Consider the following 24,061-nt stretch of genomic DNA (forward strand, 5'->3'; position numbering starts at 1 on the left):
GTCAGCTGTCAGCACGATGGATAAGGAGCTGACAAAAAGAACAGTGAGGCGGACGAAGGCATGAATAGAGAGCATGGAGGAGAGAGGGTAAAAGAGGGAGGGAGGACAAGTTGATTTAAATGTGAGTCCCATCAGAAGGCCTCTGCCACTCCTCATTAACAAGATACTACTAATTGGCAAGGTTGTTGTGGCAATGTCCAGGCCTCTGGGATTGTGTGTGTGTGTGTGTGTGTGTGTGTGTGTGTGTGTGTGTGTGTGTGTGTGTGTGTGGTGTGTGTGTGTGTGTGTGTGTGTGGTGTGTGTGTGTGTGTGTGTGTGTGTGTGTGTGTGTGTGTGTGTGTGTTGTGTGTGTGTGTGTGTGTGTGTGTGTGTGTGTGTGTGTGTGTGTGTGTGTGTAGTGTGTGTGTGTGTGTGTGTGTGTGTGTGTGTGTGTGTGTGTGGTGTGTGTGTGTGTGTGTGTGTGTGTGTGGTGTGTGTGTGTGTGTGTGTGTGTGTGTGTGTGTGTGTGTGTGTGTGTGTGTGTGTGTGTGTGTGTGTGTGTGTGTGTGTGTGTGTGTGTGTGTGTGTGTGTGTGTGTGTGTTTGTTTGTTTCTGAGTTGTGGACATTGGAGAGGTGCTGACCCCTTCGTCATATCGGTCAGCCCTGAGGAATAAAAAGCCCCCCCCCCTTACTTCCTCCAATCATCTCCCCCTCTCCATCCAGCCGAGAGAATAGAAGGTCTTAACAACATGACAGCTTCACTTGTTTGTCGGGAGCATCTACACGGGTATCAGTGGCTTTGTTGTCCCACCATTCTGTCTGTGTGGTGATGGATGATAAGCGGCCTACTTTAAACTGAATACATTATCATGGGAAATGGTATAATGTGTTGCATTGTAAACCCAATGTCGATGTGCGATCCGTTCATATCCATTGGCAAGATCTACACGTTAAAAGCTGTCAATAATACAGAAATTGTAACATGGTCTGCAGCTCAACTTTTAGCTGAATTTAAGGAATCTTTGTTGCTTTATTGGATATTCATTTGAAGTATGACTAAGGGTGATTTGTTAAGCCGCATTACAATTGTTTGCAATTAGCCCTTATGTTATTATATCAAAATAACAAATACTATTTTCCTGATATGGTGAGTTATAGGCCTTGGTCTTTTGCCTTTAATTCATGAAACATTATCTGTGAGCTGGAAATAACTGTTATTGTCTTGAGAAAATGATCTTGTTATCTTTGAAAAACTACATTTGTTATTTCAAGATAATGACAATAACAATTAACATACCAAATTGAACAGAAATAGTAATATGTTTAAACCACGGAGGTTTAGGGCTTCCATTGATGACTAGAGACTCAATTAGATCTGATATTCAAGCAATCTGCGCACAAGGGAGTCAATGTACAAACATCTGTTAGGCATGTTATTGGTCTATTTTCTTTTTTCAGGTCCACACAAAAAGCTATAACAGTTTATTTAATCTTGAATAATTCCAGAGTTTCAGAATTGGTCACATTATTTGGTAACATTTTTCAATATGACCGTAGTGTTAGACTTCTGGTGAATATCAGTACACCCCGATAACCTCTAGATGGCAGTAGTGTCATACAGATTGCCAGTGCACTGCAGCGGTCTGCTGACTCAGTGCCCTGTTCTTTAACAAACACTTCATACTGTTATTAAAGTGTCAGTCGTTCCAATGTGAGGAAGTGGTCATTCTTAAAACAATATGCAAATACATTTTTTTTTGTGTGAGCTCAGTACTCTTAAGTGGGTCGGGTGATCTCACTCTGTTACAGGACTCACTTATTGACATATTCTGTCTGTATTAAGTATTCATAATGTGAGACTGTTCCAAGCTTGTATATGCAGTCAGGATTTCTTATGGTTCTTCTTCACACCTTCTCCCAATTTACAATGAAAAAGGTGCATTAGTAAGATTGTAATTGCTGGTAATGCTAAGGCAGGCTTACTAGTGGTGATGCTGTGTAGGCCATAATGTCAGTAATGATGGTCAAGCTCTGGTAAGTGAGGGACCAGTTTGAGGAGTTGTCAGCTGCATTGTGTAACGTGCAAGGCAAAGGTGATTTTCAGTAATTGCCTTTCCATTATCTCTTTCAAGCAGTAATAACTTTGTCCTCATTGTGCCTTTGTCTGACCCCGTTCACCCCCTAATTGGCTTCCTTTACACCTCTTTATTTTTCACCTTCACCCACACTGGCCAACGTGCCTCTTTTCCCTGTGTCTATATATGTCTAAATATATATATAATTTCTTTCTTTCCCCAGTATAACCAGTGAGGCAGGAGCATCAATCTACAGTGTGAGTCCTGAGGCGGTGAAAGAGTTACCGGACATGGACCCCAACCTGAGGAGTGCAGGTATTTGTTTTAATCTGATGGTGATTAAACATCTCCTGAACAAGTGTGATATTCTTGGCCCTGCTTTCAATGAGCCCTTGTTTATTGGAAAATGATTGCTCTCGGGGAAGACACTTTGTGTTGGGCCCGCAATTTCGATTCATTTTAATTATTGATTAAATTGCCACTTAGTTTCTTGATTAATTATAGTTTTTCTCGTGTACTGCAATAGTTATACCAAAATGTTTAGTGCTTAATGTGAGCTGCCTTAAATACATTTGGAATTTCCCATCAGAAAGTTGTTATTTCCACCCTTTTCCAGCAACATTGTTTCATTATAATCACATTTCTGGCACTGCTTTAGGGTCTTTTTTGTCCTCTCTTTGCCTCTCTCATTGCCACTTCTCCTTACTCATTCCCTATACTACATAATTGAAAACATAGCAGCATAAAAATTAGTTTTGGGGAACAAATGTTTCCAGCAGACTTCCTCTATAAAAGCCATAAATCAACCACGGCTGGATTATCCCTCGCTAGTTTCCTGTGGTCAGCAGCACTGAGAGCCATATTTATACCCCTAATGAAAGCCATGAGACATCTACAGCATTGGACTGTGGATGTGTGTGAAAAGAGTGTTTCTGAGCAGGGACACGGCTTCAGCGTCACATGTGGCGACAGAGTGTTTGTGCCTGACTGGTTTTCCTTTGGATGGTATGTGTGATTTCACATTTGTCTGTATGAGTGGTCACATGTCACATCATTTATATGGAATTATGTATTGTACATTTGTCCCATACCATCTGTTCCCGGTTGTTTTGGGACATCTAGGGACATCTAGTGGTGATAGGCAATATTTTAAAGAGCACTGTTTTTGTGTTCGGCTTATTTGTTTTCTCCCCTCCTCTGAAGTCTGAGACAGTGAGAGATTATTTGAGTGACTACAAAGTCAAGTAAATCGAGAATACAGATCACTTTTCCTGGACCACTGTCACTCATTCATTGCCTGTTGCATCCATCTCTTGCACGTCACTTTCTTCCAGTTCTCCTGAGAGCTGCGTCTGAACTGTGACTTTCTCTGTTGTTGCTTTCTTCATTCCTTCCCTTCTAGAATAGTATCTCATAACTTTCTAAGTGCTGGAGAGTTATGCTCAGTCAGAGTCAGAATAGATGGAAAGAGTATTGGAGAGTTTTGGTGGTGCAATGAGCAAGGCCAGGGTTGAAACTCCATCCCTGTCTAAATATTATCTCAGGCAGCGGGCTCATACCGCAGCCAGAGGAGAGAGAGGAGAGGAGAGCCATTGATTCCAGACATACTCCCTCTTTTACATCCCATCCCTCTCTTTGTCCCTCCGTTCCTCTTCAAAGATCATTGCTGACCGCTTGTACTTCAAACAAACACATAATGCACAAACAGTGGCAAGCCGCTGCACAGGAAGGATGCAAACTGCTTCCTGTTTTTATCCATCGCGCAGTGTTTTGGCTTTTGATTGGGAAAGCATTTAGCAGAATCTTTGATGGAACGACAAAGAAACGCCCACAGATGGCACTTCCTTTGTCTTACACTGGGACATGAATGTGAACAGTGATTCGGTTGTGTCATTCTCTCCCTCTCTCTGCGTGTTGAGGCTGATCTCATGTATTATGGTGTGTATGTGTGGAAGGTTGTTTGTAATTTTTCTCCTTGTTACTTGGCCCTGCCAGAATATTCATGGAAAAGACATTTGGCCTCACATGCAGCAGCAGACTGAGGCCTTACAGACTCCATCGTTAAAAGTAACTTTAGTTTAGTTGATACACTGTGTGTGTTTATTTGTGTGCTACATTTGGCTCTGTGTGTTAGTGTGCAAGGTTCATGGGCCCAGCATCTATCAGGAAGCTAAATGACAGGTGCAAAGACTCCATTTGAAAGCCAGCTTTAATTATTATTATGGGGGGAGGTGGAGGAATGACAATTAGGTTTGGCCTGCCCTCAGGCCAGCACTGTAATAGGCACACAATTTGCATATTCAGTAATTATAAATAATATGGATTTGCATATTCAATAACTGTGATTCTGAAAGCATGTTCATGAAAAACACAAACCAATCTCATGAGACACAAAATCACATTTGTTTTTTTCTGTTTGTTTGTGTGTGTGTGTTGACAGTGTCTATTGGAAGACGCGTCCAAGATCCAATGGCTGAGCTCGTGAAGATTGATCCGAAACACATCGGCATCGGAACATACCAGGTGAGTGTTTTATTTGTTTCTGTTGATATGTTCCCTGCTCCTGCGGGCTTCTTGTCCGGTCAGTGGAACATCTGCTGCGAGTTAGACTGAAGCAAAGGGCCGAGTAGACGTGTGTGTGTGCTGACGTTGGTGTAAAAGCACATTACTGTAAACCATGATTATACACACATGTGGTTTGTAATAGCACCGAATGCTATAGGGACTTACAGTAATTGCAGATAAATAACAAAGTGTGTCTTTTTATATTTTTTCTATGAATCCTTATCTGTTTGGCCAGTATTGCCTCTGTCTGCTGACAATGTGCCTATTTGCATTTATGCAGAGTTTAGGTGTGACTCTATTATTTTATTCAAGACAAGGAAGCAATTTTATTCAAAACAAGGAAGCAATATTTTTGACTTGAGGCATGAAGGCATTGGAATGAGGGTTTGAGAGATGAAAGGTAAGCAGGGAAAAACATCAACTTGGCTGAGGCCTGTGTCAACACATGATGCCGAGTGTGACCGCTAATTCAATTAAAGGAGATCAGGCATGACGTGAGTTTGGACATTTGTTTTTTCTGGTGCGCCTGCTGTTCCTTGCCCTTATGTGCTCAAGTGTGTGTGCAGATGCAACAACAGTTACTTTATTACAAGTGTGTTTGTAATTGTGTGAGACAGGGAAGACAAGCATTAGGTCACTGTGCATACTTTTTTACACCTGCTATTAATGCAGTATTGTTCTCCAAATATGGTAAGTTGTGAGGGGCAAAATGTGAGGATGGACATGTACAAAACTAAACGGATTGAGAAAGACAAAGGCAAGAATAAGGTATAATTGGCAGCCCATAGTGAGTACATTATCTTTTAAGAAAAGGGCAGAAGCCTCATTATGAGATCAGAGGAGAGAGTTTCTTGAATAGTCTTTTCACGGCTCTATAAAACTGATTGTAGGGCTACGAAAAAATATAAATTTCATGAATGATGAATCTGTTATTTTTTGTAAACTAATTTAGTTGCTTAATGATGATTAATGATTTTTTTGTTGAAGATTGGTTAATTGTTGCTAAATGATTTTTCTTGTATGAACAATTAATTACATTTAAATGTTAATTAAACAATTATTGACTCATTTAGTCGGCCCTATGGAAGTGTGCAGTCTTTCTGTTGAAAAAAGGGAACTCAGGATTACTTTAATGATGCTTCTGTATTTATACTTTCCTCACTGTCAACATGTGGCTGATAAACTGTACTTATTTGTAGCATTGATTTCACTTTAATGGAAGAATCCAAGAGAAGAAGAGTAAGAAAGAGGGTCAAAGGACAGCAGAGGGTGACAAAAGTCCAAAGAAAAGGAGTGATGGGGAAGTTGAAGGGGGGGGGGGGGGAAATGGATATTTGAAAGAGAAAGGAAGAGGTCATATTGTGCTTGTGCTGATGCATGCTTGGCTGAGTGTGTCGGGTCACGGGCCCGTGTCTCTCATCACGTCCTGACTCGGGCTCTCTGGGGTTCCCCGGGTTCTGCACCTCCCGCTCTCAGATCATGTGACTAGGTCAACAAATGATAATATAACCGGGTAAATAAACTCTGGGTGCTGACAGATATGAGATGGGACATCACTTTGACCTGCGTGTCGGCTCGCACAAACACACACGTACACACTATCCTTCCCATCCTTTTTTCCGAGTTTAAGGGCTAAGTGTGTGCGCGCATGTGTGTGTAGATTCATATCAGTGTATTGTGGATGTATATGTGGGAGAATGAGTGTGAGAGAAAGTGCACTCATGCATATGTGAGGATTTCTTGCTAGTTCTTTTGTGCGATTCTTGGTATTTTGAGCTTTCTGAGAGTTTATTGTCATTAGACCCAGGAAGCATAAGGGCAGATGTAACTCTAGACAGCTGGCACAGCATGCTCTCTCTCTCTCCCTCCCTCTGCTGACCCACTGACTGACAGCTCTGAGAGAAAGGAGGAAATGAGCTGAGGGCTAAAAAAGTGAGGCCCATTAAAATCAGATTGGACGTAACTATTGGTGTGGGAACATTGTTTTCACTACAGCACCTCTGGCTGGATACTGAGTTTGCCAGATACACGTCTGGTTGAATGCCAGTGTTTTTGTAGTATTTGTGGTTAGCTTCAGTACAATTCATTTAAACTTCTTCTAATGTATTTGCGCTTCATTGTTATACACTTTCATGGACAAGCATTTCAGGAGTCGTGTGTCCTTTCAGAAATAAAAGTGTGGGCGTGGCCTTTGCACAGATCTCCATATGTCAATCAGCTCTTTATGTTGCCATGGTCTGTTGACAGCTGGGTAATCCCCAGCGCTGTGGAAACTAACTGCTACTGGAAAATACACACACAGACACACACTGCTGTGTAAGAAAACATTGCCCGCAAGCCGGATATTAAAGAAACTGTCACTCTTCCCCCTCACCTCTTTCAACCGTTCTCCTTCTCTCACAGATAGAGTTTTCCCACTCCTGCCCGATGTCCTCCCTTCCTCAGACTCGCTGTCGTGATATCTTTTCTTCTTTTTCTCTTATGTGGTACACCATGTACAGTATAGTGGACATACACTGTAAGCGCTGTACAGGAGCATCAGATCACTCAATGTTTAAACCAGAGCAAACCACTTTGCCTTTTAAAATCCCTTGACTGAATATGAGTCTTTCCACCTAGAACTAGTGAACATGATGTAACTTCACTATTACATTAAGGTGTGCAGCAGTGCAAGTATGTGTGTGCGCTTGAGTATGTTGTCTTTTATCACTCTCCTTCTTGAATGGCCGTGCCTTCAGGGGAGACAGGAGCAGACAGGGCTGCGAGACAGAAGAAGAGACAGTATATGGAGAGTTGACAGTGATTGAAAGTTTCTGCCTCCGTGTTTCGAGGCATGGGAAAAAACTAAACTGGCTCCTAAAGATTTGATCAGTGGCAGAACAAAATATCTAATACTATTTAAACTATGGTCTGTCCCAGCATGCATCTGTTTGTTTGGTTGTGAGATGAGTCAAGCTTGTTTTTTAAAGATATGATAGACATTTATTGTAAGCAGGAAAAATAAAAGAAAAAAGTAATGTGTGTGATTAAAAATAATGAGCTGAAAGTAGCTGACCCCGGCTTCAACTACTGGGAACGTTTCTCCGTTACCTGTCTTTAAACGTCTCTTGTTTCTATTTTCTCATGCCTTGTTTTGCAGTCCCTCGGGTAATGTGTGATTGTTTTGCAGGAAGTTGAGAAATAGCCATTAGGCATTCATGAAAGGTGTTGGAAAAACATAAAACCATCTCCTTGCTGTCATATCACTTTCAGCGGCTGATTTACGACCTGTATTTAGCTCTGCACATATTCACACATGCACACACAGACAAGCCTACGCTGGGAATAGTATGCAGTTTGTTACAGAGGGAGTTCCTAGAGGCCTTTTAGAGAAGCTGTCAGTCAAGAAGCGCATGACCTTCAGATAACCTCTGGCACCTTGTTAGTTTACGCATAGTCAATTGATTATGGAAGAGTGATAGATGTGAAGTAGCAGTTTTAAAGAATTGTCATATCCACACACATTTGGTGAAAGTACCAAACACTGGAGTCTATTTGTAACTTCTGGAAGTCCAACAAATGTAGGATGTTTCCAAAAACAAGCACTCTTGTGTTTCTCAAGGCGATTGAAGCTTTTAGTCTTTCCTCTTTCATTAAAGCTGCTACATCTACGGCAAATATATGAAGCTACTTGCGGACAATTCCCTCTGGGGTCTTGCTTCTTTCTTTTTGCTCGCCTCGATCATCTTCATTTCATTCATTTGTGTGACTCTTTACCATTATCACAGGATATCAAGAACAAACAAAACATATAATTTAAACGCTGGACTAATACACAACATATGCAACTTAAACAAAGAAAGGACATTCTTCAAAAAAGCACCCTGTTTACAAATAACTTTTAGCGTATATGATTGTAGTACAGGGTGTCCGCGGGGTCTTAAAAAGTATTAAAAGTTGATAAATCAATTTAGCGAAAATGAAGGCTATTAAGGTTCAAGGTTCAAGGTTCTTTATTGTCAAACTGACATAGCTACAGAGTAATTATGTTGTTGAAAATCTTATGTCACAGGATTAAAAAGTATTAAACGGCATTTTCCAAGGTATTACATTTTGTAGCTTGTTTTCAATAAGTATATCAATGGTCCAAAGAGGTTGTATTCTACAGTCTGCCTGAATGTAATCATTGCGTAGGTGTGTAGTGTGATTCTGTGTAGTTTATTTATGGCATCCCGTTGGATTGGACGTCATCTGAACAGGACATCGCACGCTCACTGCTTGATAGCGCGCGAAGGCCCGTTTACGCCGGTTGTTAAACAACATCGTTATGGGGAAATGCAAGTCTGCGTCCAAATGGTTGGAAGATAAGGAGGGAGGACAATCCATACTGTATATAGTAAATGTGAGGTAAAGTGTGTCGCCAATGTAACCGGTTAAAACTCGAAGTGGCGATGAGGTCTTAAAATGTATGGAAAGGGTCTTAAAAAAAAGTCTTAAAATGTATTACATTTGACTTCAGGATTCCTGCATATACCCTGTAGTAACACAATCATTTTATTATAAATGGGTGGTTTAAACGATGCTTAAACAAATATATTTCTCTGTTATTCATTATGCTTTACATTTTAAATCAAACTAAATATCCCGACAGCTGGAAGAGTTCTGACATCGTAACACCTTAACTCTAGGAACTTTAGGTGCTATTACTCTCTGGTTTTCTGGCTCTATATATTTATTACTTTTGTGCTTTTATTATGTGTATGTATCAGATTATGTATCAACGAAAAGGACATCAATGTTTTCAGTTTCTCAGTGAAATAACTTAAGACAAGCCACTTTAGTTTTTCTGCCTTTCTCTCCTGCTGTGTACTTTTCACCACTCTTGTCAATCCCTCTGTGATTGACGTGTGGTTACTCAGCAGCATTTAAGTACACGAGGTGCAGACAGAAGCACTTCATCCTTGTGTGTTGGTTGGCTGGTTTCACTTGGTTTTCATCCAAAGCATACATGACCTTCTCTCAATATGTAGGGATCCGGTCCATTGGCTCTGGATCATTTTGAGGTTTTGGTGTCTGGGCATATTTTATATACACAGCTTAATTAGAAACTACAGCTGAGTGTTTCAGAATAATCATTCTAAGTTTGCATTGTTCATTTGAAAAATAAAGGATGAGAATCATTGGCGATCTAAGTGAGATCAGATCTGCCAGCGTATGCAGTGTTTCTCTCCCTTTGGCAAAACATATTTTAAACATGCATTTTTCAGGATTAGATTAAGTTTAAATTGAAGATTTTTTCAATTAATACTTAAAGGGGACCTATCATGCAAAATGCACTTTTGTACGTCTTTTATACATGAATATGTGTCCCCGGTGTGAACAGGAAAAACCGGCGCTTTTCCAGCTCCTGCTCGGAGCTGGAGCTGGAAAAGCGCCGGTTTTTCCTGTTCACACCGCAGCGGCGGCGCGTCATAGCTCCGGAATGCGGTTCACTTCCAGCTCCAAAAAATTGTCGGTCCAGAGGCAAGAGCTTCGGAGCTATGACGCGGCGTCTCTTACGTCTCTTACGTCGAGGCGTGCAGGAAACCTTACTTTGACCATCCGTTCGCTGTTATTGATCATTGTGGAGATACATGGGCTGTACAGGTTGTCATGTCCGACTATCACAAGTAGAATCATAATGAAAAATACGCCGGTAAAATGTGCCTGTAGAAAACGGCTTAGCAAGTAGTCAGTTTAGCTTCGGTTGCTATGCTAACATCACCCATGTTATACCAGAGAAACTTTCATAACAGCGTTGTGATGCCAAACAGCGTCAATTCAGACTGACACGCATTCACTTAAGGGGAACTGGGGATATGTATCAGCTGCTTGTGTGACAGTCAGACAGTGAATACTTTAGAGCCGTGTGAGCTAACCCGGAGCTAACGGGAGAATAAACTCCCGTGGAAGAGCAGCCGGCCAGCACTGCAGCGGTCGGTAAATGCCGCTGAGCACATTAATAAACAATGAACCACGGCACTCTGGAGAAAAGTATAAGGTTGGAGAAGTCGTTATTTAATTTAATCTGGCTTCGTATGATTAAAAGCAACACGATCATCGACCCGACGCAGTCCCCGGCCCGTTGTTGTTGTGGGAGAAAATCAGCGACGTAAACTGTGACGTCATGACGCAGCAGCGGCAGCTCTGGGCAGTGTGAACAGAGCGGGACCTGAAAAGGGAAACCGGAGCTGAACCAGAAAAGCTCTCGCTAGGAGCTAGAAAGGGAAAAGCGCTGGTGTGAAAGCCGCACAAGTGTCAGAAAACACAACCCTCTCTCTTTTCCTCCATACCCAAATCTCTAAAAACGGGGCTGCAACGGATCTGATACAGATTAGAAATTGTTCTGACGTCAGAAACGGGGAGCTCCGCCTATATGGGCAACTCTCCACCTATCAGGGGAATGTGGGGTTGGGCCACGGCCATTGCCGCTCGAAAGCGCTGGAGACGCTGTAGTACATATGCCAGGCCTGTAAGTGGCGCTGTAGTCTGCCACAAAAGCAGCGAAGAAGACTTCTCACAGAATCAGCCCTTGCAAAAACAGGGCTGGAAAAGAGCATATAGAACGAAATGAGGCATGGCTAAAATGCATGATCTGTTTGGTATTTTGAAAAAAAGACTTCACAGACATGTTTTATATAGGTATGGCCGTACAATATATTATTCAAATATAGCATGATAGGTCCACTTTAATTAAGTTACAGTTTCAATACAGTTTCTCCTATCCCTCATTGAGCACAGCTATGTGCCGTGATGCATATGCACCTCAGTGTGAGTGGTCACATTACTTTAGTTTTCTCTATAAATTGAGTTTTTAGCTTGACAATTCTTCTCTCTGTGTCGTTGTGTGTGTGTGTGTTCATGTTTGTTAAATGTGTATTTCTAGCAGGATGTGTTAGCCGGAGCGCTGAAGGCTGCTCTGGACGGCAATATCGTTTTTCCCATCCCTCATTGAGCACAGCTATGTGATGCTCACTGTTAGCAGTCACAATACTTTAGATTCTCTTGTGCGGCTCCCACCTCTATAAGGTTTCAATGAGAATATGAGATCACATTCACCTGGGTTTTATTGCAGGTTAAAACTCACACTGCCTTCCACACCTCTACTTTTCTCGTGTGAAAACGTTCTTCTCAGGTGTGACATTACAGGTGGTTTCCTCCTCCTCTGACTATCTCTGTCTCCCTATTCTTTCTGTATCATCTCTCCGGAAATCATAAAACTTTCACTGGGGAACTCTTATTGTTCAGAAAGCTATTTTTATTTTCTCATAAATGCCTCTGGCTGTATTTCATTAGCATTTTCACAAAGAATCAGACTGCAGTTCACACAAGGAGTCACCAGGGGTGCTGTGTTCTCTCCAGTACTACCTCTTCTCTGGATGACTTTATGTCTTAACCCTTCTGCTCAATCACATGTTGACCATCCTGCTTATTGCAGACTAGGCTTAAACCAATGTTTTTGTAGTAGGAGTACAGTCATTTATTAAATCTTCAAAGTAAGTTCCTGCCAACAAGACCAATTAAAGTGTCAAATGTTTAATCTTGAACCACACAGTCACGCATTGACAACTAATCCTCTGAGTTCTTCCTTTGGAAAGGCGTAACTTTGAGCTTGTCTATTGCCCACTGTTGATGCAATCCCGTCACCCCAAAATAAATTATATCATTATTATTAAAGGCACGAATAGTTTGGGAGTTTGCATAATCGTGAGATTACTTGAGTAAGAGTAATTTTAATTGATATTTTCTTAACTATGTTTACTGTATGTCTTGACAAATACACAGCCAATCTAATATCCTAAAGTCTTTCACATAATACGAAAATTCCAGTTTTTAAATGATACAGTATGAAGCTCATAATAAAGAATTGTATTGATAGTTTCGGTGACTTAAGTGAAAACTTGTTTAAAGTAGTGACTTTCTTATGAATAGATAAACCAAATTATGGATTCCCATACATATATATTTTTGTTCTGTGTCGCTCTCCTCTTCCGTCCGGCTGTCCTGTTCTCGCTGACAGACGAGTGTATGTTTGCTGGTTGGCGTTGTTATCTGTTTACAAGATGGTGTTTGTTCAGAGCTTGATCATGTTACAGGACAACCCATGCTAATTCACACACAGCACACACAAACACATGCGCAACACACACACACACACACACACACACACACACACACACACACACACACACACACACACACACACACACACACACACACACACACACACACACACACACAGTAGTCCAGTTTAGACTGTCAGCTAATCCTCCAGCAGTTGCTGAGGCATCAGTCTCCGGCTGATCGCTTTCTGGCCTTGTCTCTCAGCGCAGGGCTTCTGTTTGTCCTGGGACGACTGCTCGGCCTCAGAGTTTCTTCAATCTTATTTTGTGCTTCTTATTAAGTTTATTTTTTCCACTTCACTCCACTATCCTTTTGCTTTCTTAGTTTGAATTGTTGGCCCTGCTCCTTATTAGGAAAAAGATTCCAGCCCTTTTGGAAAACACGTCCTTATTAAAGGTTGATTGGATGAGAAGTGTGAAGAGTTCATTTGGAGGATCTTTATCGACAGCAAATTACACTAACGAGAACACTGTGTTAGCAGGAGGGGGAGATTTCTGACAGGCCAAACTAAACATTCCCTCTCTTCCCCCCTCTGCACTCTCTCTCGTCTCTCTGTGTCTCACTTGCTCTACTACTTGTCAATCAAACCTCTTTCTCTCTCAGTTTGTCAGTATTTTATTGCTAACACTTTCCCCCGCTGTTTTTCTCCTTAAGGATGACATTTTAATAATCCCCCTGGGGAAGCTGTGCCCTCCCAGAACTAAATAGTAAAACATTTAATGTAATAGGGAATACATTTACAGAATGGGGATTATTTAAAGAGAACATGATTTTGTAAGTCCGTTCAAAATTATGTTATAATCACACTGAGATTTATAGATGAAAATAAAACGTACAGTGAAACAGCAAAAGGCAATAGTATGGGCTTCAAAATAAAACAGAACACTCGTACTATTTTTTCTGGGATTCCAACCTTATTAAAAATCAAGTTAAATGAACATCAAGATTTTCTAAAGAGCACGCTCATATGTCTTGTATCTGTGCAAAGTGATTGGTGTTTTCTCTATTCATTGAGTTTGTAGCCTGACATTTCTTCTCTCTCTCTCTCTCTCTGTGTGTGTTTTTTATGTGTTTGTTTAATGTGTGTTTCCAGCATGATGTGTCAGCCGGAGCTCTGAAGGTGGCTCTGGACGGCGTGGTGCAGGAGTGTGTGAGCTTCGTCGGGGTGGACATCAACATCTGCTCCGAGACGCTGATGAGGTAGACGACACATGAAGACACATTTGTAACTGTGCACAAGCAAGTGCACGCTCTCCTGTGCACGCACGCACGCACGCACGCACACACACACACACACGGGCGCATACAAATTGTGAAACAGAGATGAAGTAGGGCTTAGACCTCTGACATACTTTCCCTTAGCAGTCACAACATGGCAAAGCCTCATTCACACTTATGCACAGGCGCATGCTTAATGCTTACACACACAGAAACACACACATATAGAGATGGCCTGCCAGGTCTCTGTTTAGACTAATGCTTCACACCCTGGCCTCACTTATTGGGCCTGGAATCGACAGAGGGGATTAGGGAAAGCAGACACACACTATACACACACATCACTCTCACACTAAGAAATATAGATGTATGTATAGTCCTAAATATATTTTGTAGTACACTGTGCACTCAGTAACGTATTTACTACAACATGTACAACAGCACATGATTTTAAATAGAGCAAGTACACAAAGTAGATCCGAACACAAACACTTGATGGTAGATACACAAAGTATAAAATGAGCTGGCATTAGCAGCGGGGCAGGCATCAGGTCATCTGTTTACCTGTCTGCTCTGTAAGTGAGCTTTTTCCATTCCTGCCAGAAGTTATGCTACACACATTAAACACACACAGACGTGTTGATGACTGAGGTATTATGTGGAGTGTTGACATTGCCGTGTGTTTCAGGGCGAGTGAGTCACTGTGGGCATTAACAGAGCTGACCTAGTTGAGTTTCAAATCACCTCTCTTCATTGCCCGGCCAAAACTGGACAAATATACTCACTCAATATTAGCTCATGTGTGTGTCCTGTGAGTGTTTCCCCTGCTTGTTCTAGTGCCACGTCACAGTCTGCACAATCAGCTCTGTTTGTTTGTATAGGCGTATTATAGAAATCAGGGGCCAGATAGATAAATGATACCTATGAAAAAAAAACATGAATACACCACTTCCTAAACATTAACTTCTATTAATGAGAAATAAATGTGCGGTGGGGAAATCTGCGCCAATTTCTGACTCCTATAATTTTTTTTACATGACAAATTAGCGGTAAGGGTGCTAGAAATAGCCACAGCGGTTACATTTATTATTTTGAATCTTTATGCTTCCCCTAGTTTAATTTTTTACTGTACTGCTTCACACATTATCATCCAATTTTGAACCAATATAAACACATAGACCTCCAAAAACTTCCAGTAATATAATAAACAGATGATGTGTTGTGACATTTCCCTTTTTCATGTGTTGTTTTATCTGCTAGGCATGTGGCAGGCCTAAATGCAGGGCGGGCGAAGAGTATTGCAGAATGGAGAGAGCAGAATGGTCCCTTCAACAACAGGGAACAACTCAAACTGGTGAAAGGCATGGGGCCCAAAACCTACCAGCAGTGTACCGGCTTCATCAGAATCAACCCGCAAACCCTACACAGGTACACACTTGTGCTACACACTCAAAAGTATTAATGGTGAAATGTATATAACATGTAAACCATGTAGAGCAGAGACAGGTCGTTCCTCTATGGTGGCGTAAGGAGCAGGAGTAGAGGATTATTTTCAGAAATAGTTTTCATTATAACGTCATTTTAACTGAAATATAGTACTGGATAACATTTAGAAAGTGAATGTGGATTATAGAATTACAAATATATTTTTTTAGTGAGTGATGCAAACTCAATGAATCCTAATAACCTCAGATATATTGGAGTTGAATCACGAATCTCACAAAATAAATATAAACTGCCTACAGCTAATAGATGCCAATAGAGATGATTGATAAAATGTTTTTTATGTCATTTGATGATTTGAAGCCTTTGATGGAAGATGTTTTTTGTTATGATGGCTTTCTCCCTCATAAATTCTCGCTTGTCCAAACAGTGCCAAATCCTCGCCTCACCCTGTACCTGAGAAACCAGCAGCTAAGAAAAGCAAAGCAAAGACTTGCGTCAACATACCGACCTCATTTAACCCCCTGGACCAGACCTGCATTCACCCCGAGTCCTACCACGTGGCAGAGAGGTGCAGTACACACAAACATACAAACACACACACACACTCACACACTTGTACAGCAGCTTACCCCACTGGCCGAAGCATGTTCGAGCTTAGATGGAGTTGATTTTGACACCGTCTCATATGGGGCTGGTTACAGCGGTGGAGGACTCTGATTTGATTTACACAGACATGGGATACAAGAGTGGAGGCGTTGGCTTGTACGCGCGTATGTCAGTGTGACTGTTTCTGTGTCTGTGCTTTAGTGAGAAATGATTGTTAGCACCGCTGATGCTGATATCAAAAGCACATTGAACATCTGCCTAAGGTGTGTGTGTGTGTGTGTGTGTGTGTGTGTGTGTGTGTGTGTGTGTGTGTGTGTGTGTGTGTGTGTGTGTGTGTGTGTGTGTGTGTGTGTGTGTGTGTGTGTGTGTGTGTGTGTGTGTGTGTGTGTGTGTGTGTGTGTGTGTGTGTGGTGTGTGTGTGTGTGTGTGTGTGTGTGTGTGTGTGTGTGTGTGGTGTGTGTGTGTGTGTGTGTGTGTGTGTGTGTGTGTGTGTGTGTGTGTGTGTGTGTGTGTGTGTGTGTGTGTGTGTGTGTGTGTGTGTGTGTGTGTGTGTGTGTGTGTGTGTGTGTGTGTGTGTGTGTGTGTGTGTGTGTGTGTGTGTGCAGCTGTAGTCACTCAACTGTGTTTAGTCTACACAAGTTCTGACACTAGTGGCTCTAAGCATCGCTCGCCTCATGTTGATGTGCCTTTAATGGCCTGTGTGTGTATTTACATTTTACCTTCTATTTAATATATAACAATTATTTTTAGGCTGTAAAATGTTGTTGATTTTCAATTACTTTTGTGCCCTTCTTTAATTTGGAGGAATGCTGTGTGTGTGTTTGTATTTCAATGCGTGAGGGCGCGTGTGTGATTGACTTTATGGTGTATAAGGAATATCATGTTCATCACATTACTGAAACTGGATCCTCCATTACTGCTCACAGCCCACACATCACCCACTTTTTGTAACCATATACAACTTAAACACATTCTCACACACACACACATACACACACACACACACACACACACACACACACACACCGACTCTTCGTTTATTCAGACATAGTTGGTAATGTTTGCCTAAAAACAAATATTGCTATGTAACATTTCTCTAAAGAGTGTTAATGTTCAGCTGCAGAGGATCAGCTCGTTCAGAATATCATCAAAATATAAGTGAAGCATATTATTGTGGGGCAGTTGGTTCCATTTCATGAAACGTATTGTATTACTCCGATTTGAGATAGAGGGGGTCCACTATATGATGAATACTTATCTGATATTTAACAGTCGGGGCCCAATATTTCTATAATACAAGACAGAGTGGGTTCTTGCTGTGTGCCTGGATAAAATCTATAGAAGAGCCCACCCAACCACAAATTCACACACACACACACACACACACACACACACACACACATACATTACACACACACACACACATACATTACACACTCACAGTGTTGGTAGTAATTATATAGCGTGAACCCAACAGTGGTGGAGGCCTCTGGACTTCTGGTACCCCTTAAATACTAACATACACCCTTGGAAAAATGAGACGGACACACACACATTTGAAGGTGCACTCAAACACACATACACACACCTGAAACCCACCAAACCGATGTAAGATCCAGAGCCAGAATACAGGCTGCTCTTAGTCTAACACTGCTTTCCCTTTCTTCCCTCCCTATTTCATTCCATCATGAATCTTTTTTTGTCACTCATTAAGCGATGCTCCTATATGTTAGACTGAACTCTGTAGCCCATTGAACCTGTGTGTTGATATGTTTAAAAGTCTGTAGTTTGATTGTTTGAGGTTCTACTATCAGTAATCATCCATTGAGAAAACGTTCAGTATTTTTAACGTGAGTCCTACTGTAGTTGTGTCAACAGCTTTCCAAATATCTAGTAAGAAGATAGTTTTCTCTATGGAGGAAAAAAAGTCAACCTCATATTCCTTAAAGATTATTTGTAGATAAACTATGAAAAAGTTAAAAAAAAGACAGGAACTATTGTCTGTAAGAGAGAGGAAGAGTGATGATAGGCTGGATTTAAACCATGGGGGCGATGTGGTATTCATCTCAGACCGCTAGGCCACCAAGACACAAGTATTTATTTTCCTGTAAAGAGATATACGCATGGAAAGTTAAGAAGCTTAGGGAGACGCATGAGACCAGATCCTAGTGTTAGACAGTTTGGTCCAAAGGTGCCGTTTCCTCACCACTAAGCCATTTCTGGCACATACTGTGCTACTATTTTGTACCAATGTGGATTTCTGGTGTTGAGGGATTGATTCCGCGTGTCTCCCTTCTTTGGACGCTAGACGTTGGGCCTCTCCACTCACAGCTGTCCCTTACATAGTTTGTACACAAGCTGTGTCCCGTTACATCCGCACTGTCCCTGATACTGCCAAACCAGCATTTCTGAACAACATTGTGTATGAATCAACTTGTGTGTGTGTGTCTGTGGGTTGTAATATGTGTGTGTCCACCTGTTCTGTCCATCATGGGGGGGGGACAGCTGCGGAGTCTGTTAGGCGTCAGGCTGCCAGTGAGCGACATCCATCACGGATGCTACCCAGCTGGTTCCACACATGCACAGAGGCGAATGCATTCACATCTATCAGCAGTCGTAGAAAGTGCCTACTGTAAATAATATATACAGTACACACAACTCTCACACAGACACACACATCATGCATTTTTCCATAATCCCTATTTTCATACTCTGGCTCTCATACAAGTTTATTACTAAGTCTGTTTAATATAAATGATAGCTAATTGGTTTGGATTTAAATCTAAGGCTCAGTGCGTTTTTAAATGGCGCAACCTGACTGACTGTCTAGACATTTTGGAGGTGGGATATACTGCTCAAAAAACGTGATAGAGGGACTTTTTTCCAGGCGGTGTACAGATGGACTAACAGTCGTACCTTAGCAAAGTGGAGGCAGTTTCATGAGACAAGGTGACAGGGCGTTTACAGCCCACTGTGGATTTCCCTGATTTAATAGGGGGTAAAATAAATGTGTATTTGTGTGTGCTTTGAGAACAGAAAGCTCCGCCTCAGCAGCTCATGACTGTGTGTGTAATTACTCCAACACCTCTCCCTCCCTCCCTCTTATTCCCCCTCAGCGCCCTCTCACTTTACCTGCATCAGCTTAGCTCGTTGCTCCCTACTTCCTACGTCTTGGCTTTTCTCATCTTTTGTTTCTCTTCTTTTTGACAGTTATACTTTTCTTCCCTCAACGATTCTTCCCAGCCTGTCGTCACTTTCCCCCCTACTCACATCCCTTCCTCTTTCCCGCTCTGTTACTCCATCCCTCACAAGCTCAGGTCTCTGCTTCAGTTTGAGAGGGAGGTGGTGCATAAACCCAACTAGCACCACTCGCTTAATAAAACTTAAAGGGGACCTATCATGCAAAATGCACTTTTGTACGTCTTTTATACATGAATATATGTCCCCGGTGTTCCAGGGAACTCACCAAGTGTCAGAAAACACAACCCTCTCTATTTTCCTCCATACCCAAATCTCTAAAAAAGGGGCTGCAACGGATCTGATAAAAACTGATCCAGATTTGAACACTGTCCTGACGTCAGGACGGTGGCGCTACGGCTATTGGGCCAACTCTCCACCTATCAGGAGGAGACAGACACGGCCATTGCCGTTCGAAAGCGCTGGAGACGCTGTAGTACATATGCCAGGCCTGTAGATGGTGCTGTTCTCACTGAATCAGCCCTTGCAAATCCAGAGCTAAAAAATGTCAAATTGAGCAAAATGAGGCATGGCTAAAATGCATGATCTGTTTGGTATTTTGAAAAAAAAAAAGTATAAATATGCCTTATATAGGTATGGTCCTACACTATATTATTCAAATATAGCATGATAGGTCCACTTTAATTATGAACACTGCCTCTTGCTGGACACTTAATGAACCTGTGTGTTTTGTAGTTTGAAAAGTTTAAGTTTCACTCTCTGCACCATCTTTTAACATGTTTTATTGACTTTACTTCTATCCAGGTTTCTGTCCCTCGTGGGTGGGAGTGCAGACCAGATCGGGAGTGCAGGCCTGCGACAGTGTGTGGAGCGCAAGGTACAGACCAGCAGTGTGGAGGAACTGGCCAAGACCGTGGACAGCACACCTGAGACCCTCAAACTCATCATCGATGGCCTCACGCAGGCCCCCGGGTTCGACATAAGACAAAGTAAGACTCCTGCCATTCACCGTCACACTAAAATCAGACTAGATAAGAAAGTCAATATGCAAACATATCTAAGAAAATGTAATACAGCATATTCATCCGTAAATTACCCACATTTACACAGATTCAAAAATGGTCTTTCAGATTGTGGGAGAAATAGAACCAAGTTTACATTAGTTTATGTTCACTACATACTACAATTATCGATTTATGGCTAACCAAATCGAGCAAAACCACAGTTAAACCCTTTTCTTCTCAGTATTCAAGTCAAACATTTGGTATTATGAAAAAAATATTGTCACCCATCAGTAAATGTATATAACTGCAACACAGCAGTCACACTAGCGTCTCTCATTGTTCCTTCATAATATCCTTTATTGGTCCCTACTGACTGGTAGAAAGGTATTTCTTTGCTAGTTACAACTCACTGTGACTTTTCTTGTGCCATTATTATAATAGGCATGTCTTGGTATTGTAACCGGATAGAGTCTGGCTTCCTCTCTGTAGCCCAACAGCACCAGTATGTTTCTGACAGGGTGTGATGGGTCCAGCAGACTGCTGTAGGACACATTATTTTTACATACACATACACACACACATTCAAGAAAACGTCTGTTTTTCTCATACTCTTGAGTTCAGGCACGCATAAACATGACAATACAACCATAGACAATCATTTAGATTTTTAGCCCAATTTAGATTTCCCGAGAATAATTTGACTTTCTTTGTTCTTTTGGGACCGTTGGACAAATAATGAGTCCCTGTGAACTTTATGGGTCAATGATATAGTTGACTAAAATGCTCAGTTTGCCTTTTCATTTACGTTATAAATAAACAAAGGGCTACTTTGTCTGAGGTTATAAAATATTTAACTATGGCTGCCTTTCAAAATGACAAAAAAAAGTTGTTTCCGCGCCTTTTTATGTACAGAGAAAAAATAATCCAGCCTGGGTACCCAGTTAGTGCTGGCTAACTCTTTCTAAAATGAAGGAACGCAGCTTCAAGGTTCATTCTCAGGTTGGCCCTATTCGGTTGCAGCGCACTTCGCTTGGCCTCCGAGCCGGTGCTCAGCTGAGTAAACAGATGGGCCGAGGCTACCGCATGAAATCAGTGCTGTAGGGAGGATAATTGGACCGGACTATTTCCTGGGGCGCAAGCCTTCCTTGTTTGTGTTAATGCCACAGAAAGGAAATAGATCTCTCATGAACAGGCCAAGTGGAAAGTGATGTAGATTGAAGTGCTGAAAAATGTGGAAGTATGCAGACACAAGTATTGGGTTGCTGCTCGAAATGAAATATCTGTTTGTCATTTCTGCCTCGCTTTCCTGCCCCGCCCCCTCACTTTCCTGCCCCGCCCCCTCACTTTCCTGCCCCGCCCCCTCACTTTCCTGCATCCCTTTTCCCGCATCCCCTCCCAAGCATTAGTGCTATCTGCCAGCTTTACCTGATTTTGTCATAGATCCATCTTCTTCACTTCCAGTTAGCCCTCACACTTTTTTGACGATGTCTTTTTGATCTCTTTTTGCCATCCCCAGGTTTTGGGCAGGCGGACTTTAAGAGGGGCATTGTATCGATGAGTGATCTGCGGGTGGGTGCAGTTCTGACGGGCCGGGTGGAGAACGCCTCTCTGTTCGGGGCTTTTGTAGATATCGGGGTTGGCCGCTCGGGTCTTATCCACAAAAGCAAAATCACACTGGACAAACTGCCTGCCAGTGAGCGCCGCCGCAGCCTGGCTCTTGGACCTGGGCAGCGGGTGGAGGTCCGGGTCCTCAATGTGGACCCTCAGAGGGGACGGATCGGGCTGGACCTGATCAGGGTCCTGCAATAGATTCACTTATTTCCCATATTTCATGCCTGTCATAAAAGTTACACACAAAGCTGCTGAAAAGGCAATGACTTCATGATATTTACATGTTCTTATAAGCAGGTTCAAACTATTTAAGTTTATTTATATGAATGGCTTATAAATAAACGGCTCTACTTTGCACACATTCCTCTAATGACTGTTTATTTGTCAGGGCCTGCAATTTCAAAATGCAATTTCAGCATTTTTCCTGCAAATATGAGCAAAATAAAACTTCCTCACAGTTATGCTAAAGGTGGGAAGACTTCATTTCCCAAGACTTCATTTCCCAAGACTTCATTTCCCACCTTTCCCCAATCTACCTGAGTTTTTCTCAGGTAGATTTAGTTCTCTGCCTGTTTATAATCCCTGTGTATTTTTGGATTGAACGCCAAACCTAAGTGCGTAATTCAGGGCAAAATAATGTTATCTTTATATTGGATAGTTAACTTCCCATCTAGCAATCTGCACAAACAACTTTCTCCTTGAGAAGATTTTGAGAAGGTGAGACAGTTTATTGCTTATTAGCAGAAGATTGATTCATAATAATAATTTAAAATGACTCTTTCTGTATTCCCACTCTTGTTCTGCTTTGAAGTGATCTGAACAGTTTGACAATACACTTGTTTGTTTCTTCTTTTGAAGAAGATTTAGTTTGCTGTGTTTACTGTGTTCGGATATCAATCTGTGACTGGCTTATCATTTATCAATTAAAAAATATTTTCTGCATACCTCTTGATTTATATTTTCTGAAAATGATGAATTCTGCAAAGTATGTACTCAGAAGTGTTTTCTCATCCCATTGGAGTTTGGAGAGGAGACTAGAAGCAAAAGATCCGGCATATTTACACTTGAAGCATTATTTGTCTTAAAGGTGGGGTAGGTAAGTTTGAGAAACCGGCTTGAGATACACTTTTTGTTATATTCCATGGAATGCTCTTAACATCCCGATAGCAATGAATATCTGAAGTGCTTTGACAAAAAATCCATGAAAAAATGTCATCTGTGGAAGCCGTAATACTGTAAAAAGCACGACCAATCATTTTAGCCGGCCCGGCTAAAATAACTGGATGGCCTACCTGCCTGTCAGCCTTCCATCTGTGCACAAACTTATCTCGTGCCCTCATTGGTCATGTGTTGGAGGAGGGGCTCTATAAGGAAGTGGAAGATTCTTTCCGGCTGTGTATTTTCAAATTCTAGCGCACTCGAGCTGGTTTCTCCAAAATGACCTACCCCACCTTTAAGTGTTCATTAATGTGCATTGTGCCTATTCAAATAAACGATTAAATGAAAATGAGAGGCATGGGTGAGAATTGAAAAAAGGGAGGATAGCATGCATGAAGCAGGGAGAAAACAAAGGTGAGGGTGGAGTAGAGGAGTTGAGTGATGGAAAGAAGAGTAGTTTAAAAACAAGTGTTTCTTCTAGACCAGTGGTTCCCAAACGGTGTGCCGCGGCACACTGGTGTGCCGTGAGGCAAGTACGGGTGTGCCGTGGGATTTTGTGACAACCATACGTTATTATTGCAATATACAACTACACAAAAATAATTATTTTTTAATTTACTATATCAGTACCATGCACTCATTTCATAATACAGAGGCAAACTCTATACCTAAAAACAATTCTTTAAAAAAAAATCCTCACAGAACCCCATATTTCGCTGTTAACGCAGTTGCAGGTGGGAATTATAAGACCGTGACACATCGAAGGCTGAAGGACAACATTAAAACAGAAACACGCAAGAGGGAAAATGGAGCGCTTTCTTGTGCGGAGCAAACCACCAACCACCAGTGCAGAGACTGCCGACAACCCACCACCGAAAGAAAAGAGGAAAAAAACTGTCAGCAGACAGTATCATGAAAGTTACCTGTCTTATGGCTTCAGTTGGACCGGGGATGTCAACAATCCTCAGCCCGAGTGCGTCGTCTGTCGGGAGAAGTTAGCTAATGCGAACATGGTTCCAAGCAAGCTGAAGAGGCACTTGGAAACCAAACATCCCTTC

At 41.8% G+C, this 24,061-nt stretch overlaps 1 protein-coding gene across 2 annotated transcripts in view; it reads left to right on the plus strand.

Moving 5' to 3' along the window:
• The window catches only part of srbd1 (S1 RNA binding domain 1), a 49,680-nt gene extending 26,893 nt beyond the window's left edge, over window positions 1–22,787 (plus strand). Inside the window, exons 17-24 of one of the 2 annotated variants that reach the window (XR_004557749.1) lie at window positions 2,279–2,370; window positions 4,496–4,578; window positions 13,856–13,962; window positions 15,241–15,408; window positions 15,854–15,994; window positions 20,035–20,219; window positions 21,751–22,217; window positions 22,260–22,787. Coding sequence is in view for 1 of the 2 variants with exons in the window: in XM_034152715.1 (XP_034008606.1) it covers window positions 2,279–2,370; window positions 4,496–4,578; window positions 13,856–13,962; window positions 15,241–15,408; window positions 15,854–15,994; window positions 20,035–20,219; window positions 21,751–22,043 (1,069 nt within the window). In the remaining variant the exon portion in view is untranslated. Of the gene's footprint in view, window positions 1–2,278; window positions 2,371–4,495; window positions 4,579–13,855; window positions 13,963–15,240; window positions 15,409–15,853; window positions 15,995–20,034; window positions 20,220–21,750 lie in introns of both variants that reach the window. The other variant, XM_034152715.1, reaches the window with a different exon arrangement.
• The last annotated feature ends 1,274 nt before the right edge of the window (window positions 22,788–24,061 follow it).

This window comes from Trematomus bernacchii, unplaced genomic scaffold (genome assembly GCF_902827165.1).
Source record: "Trematomus bernacchii unplaced genomic scaffold, fTreBer1.1, whole genome shotgun sequence".
Classification (NCBI taxonomy): domain Eukaryota; kingdom Metazoa; phylum Chordata; class Actinopteri; order Perciformes; family Nototheniidae; genus Trematomus; species Trematomus bernacchii.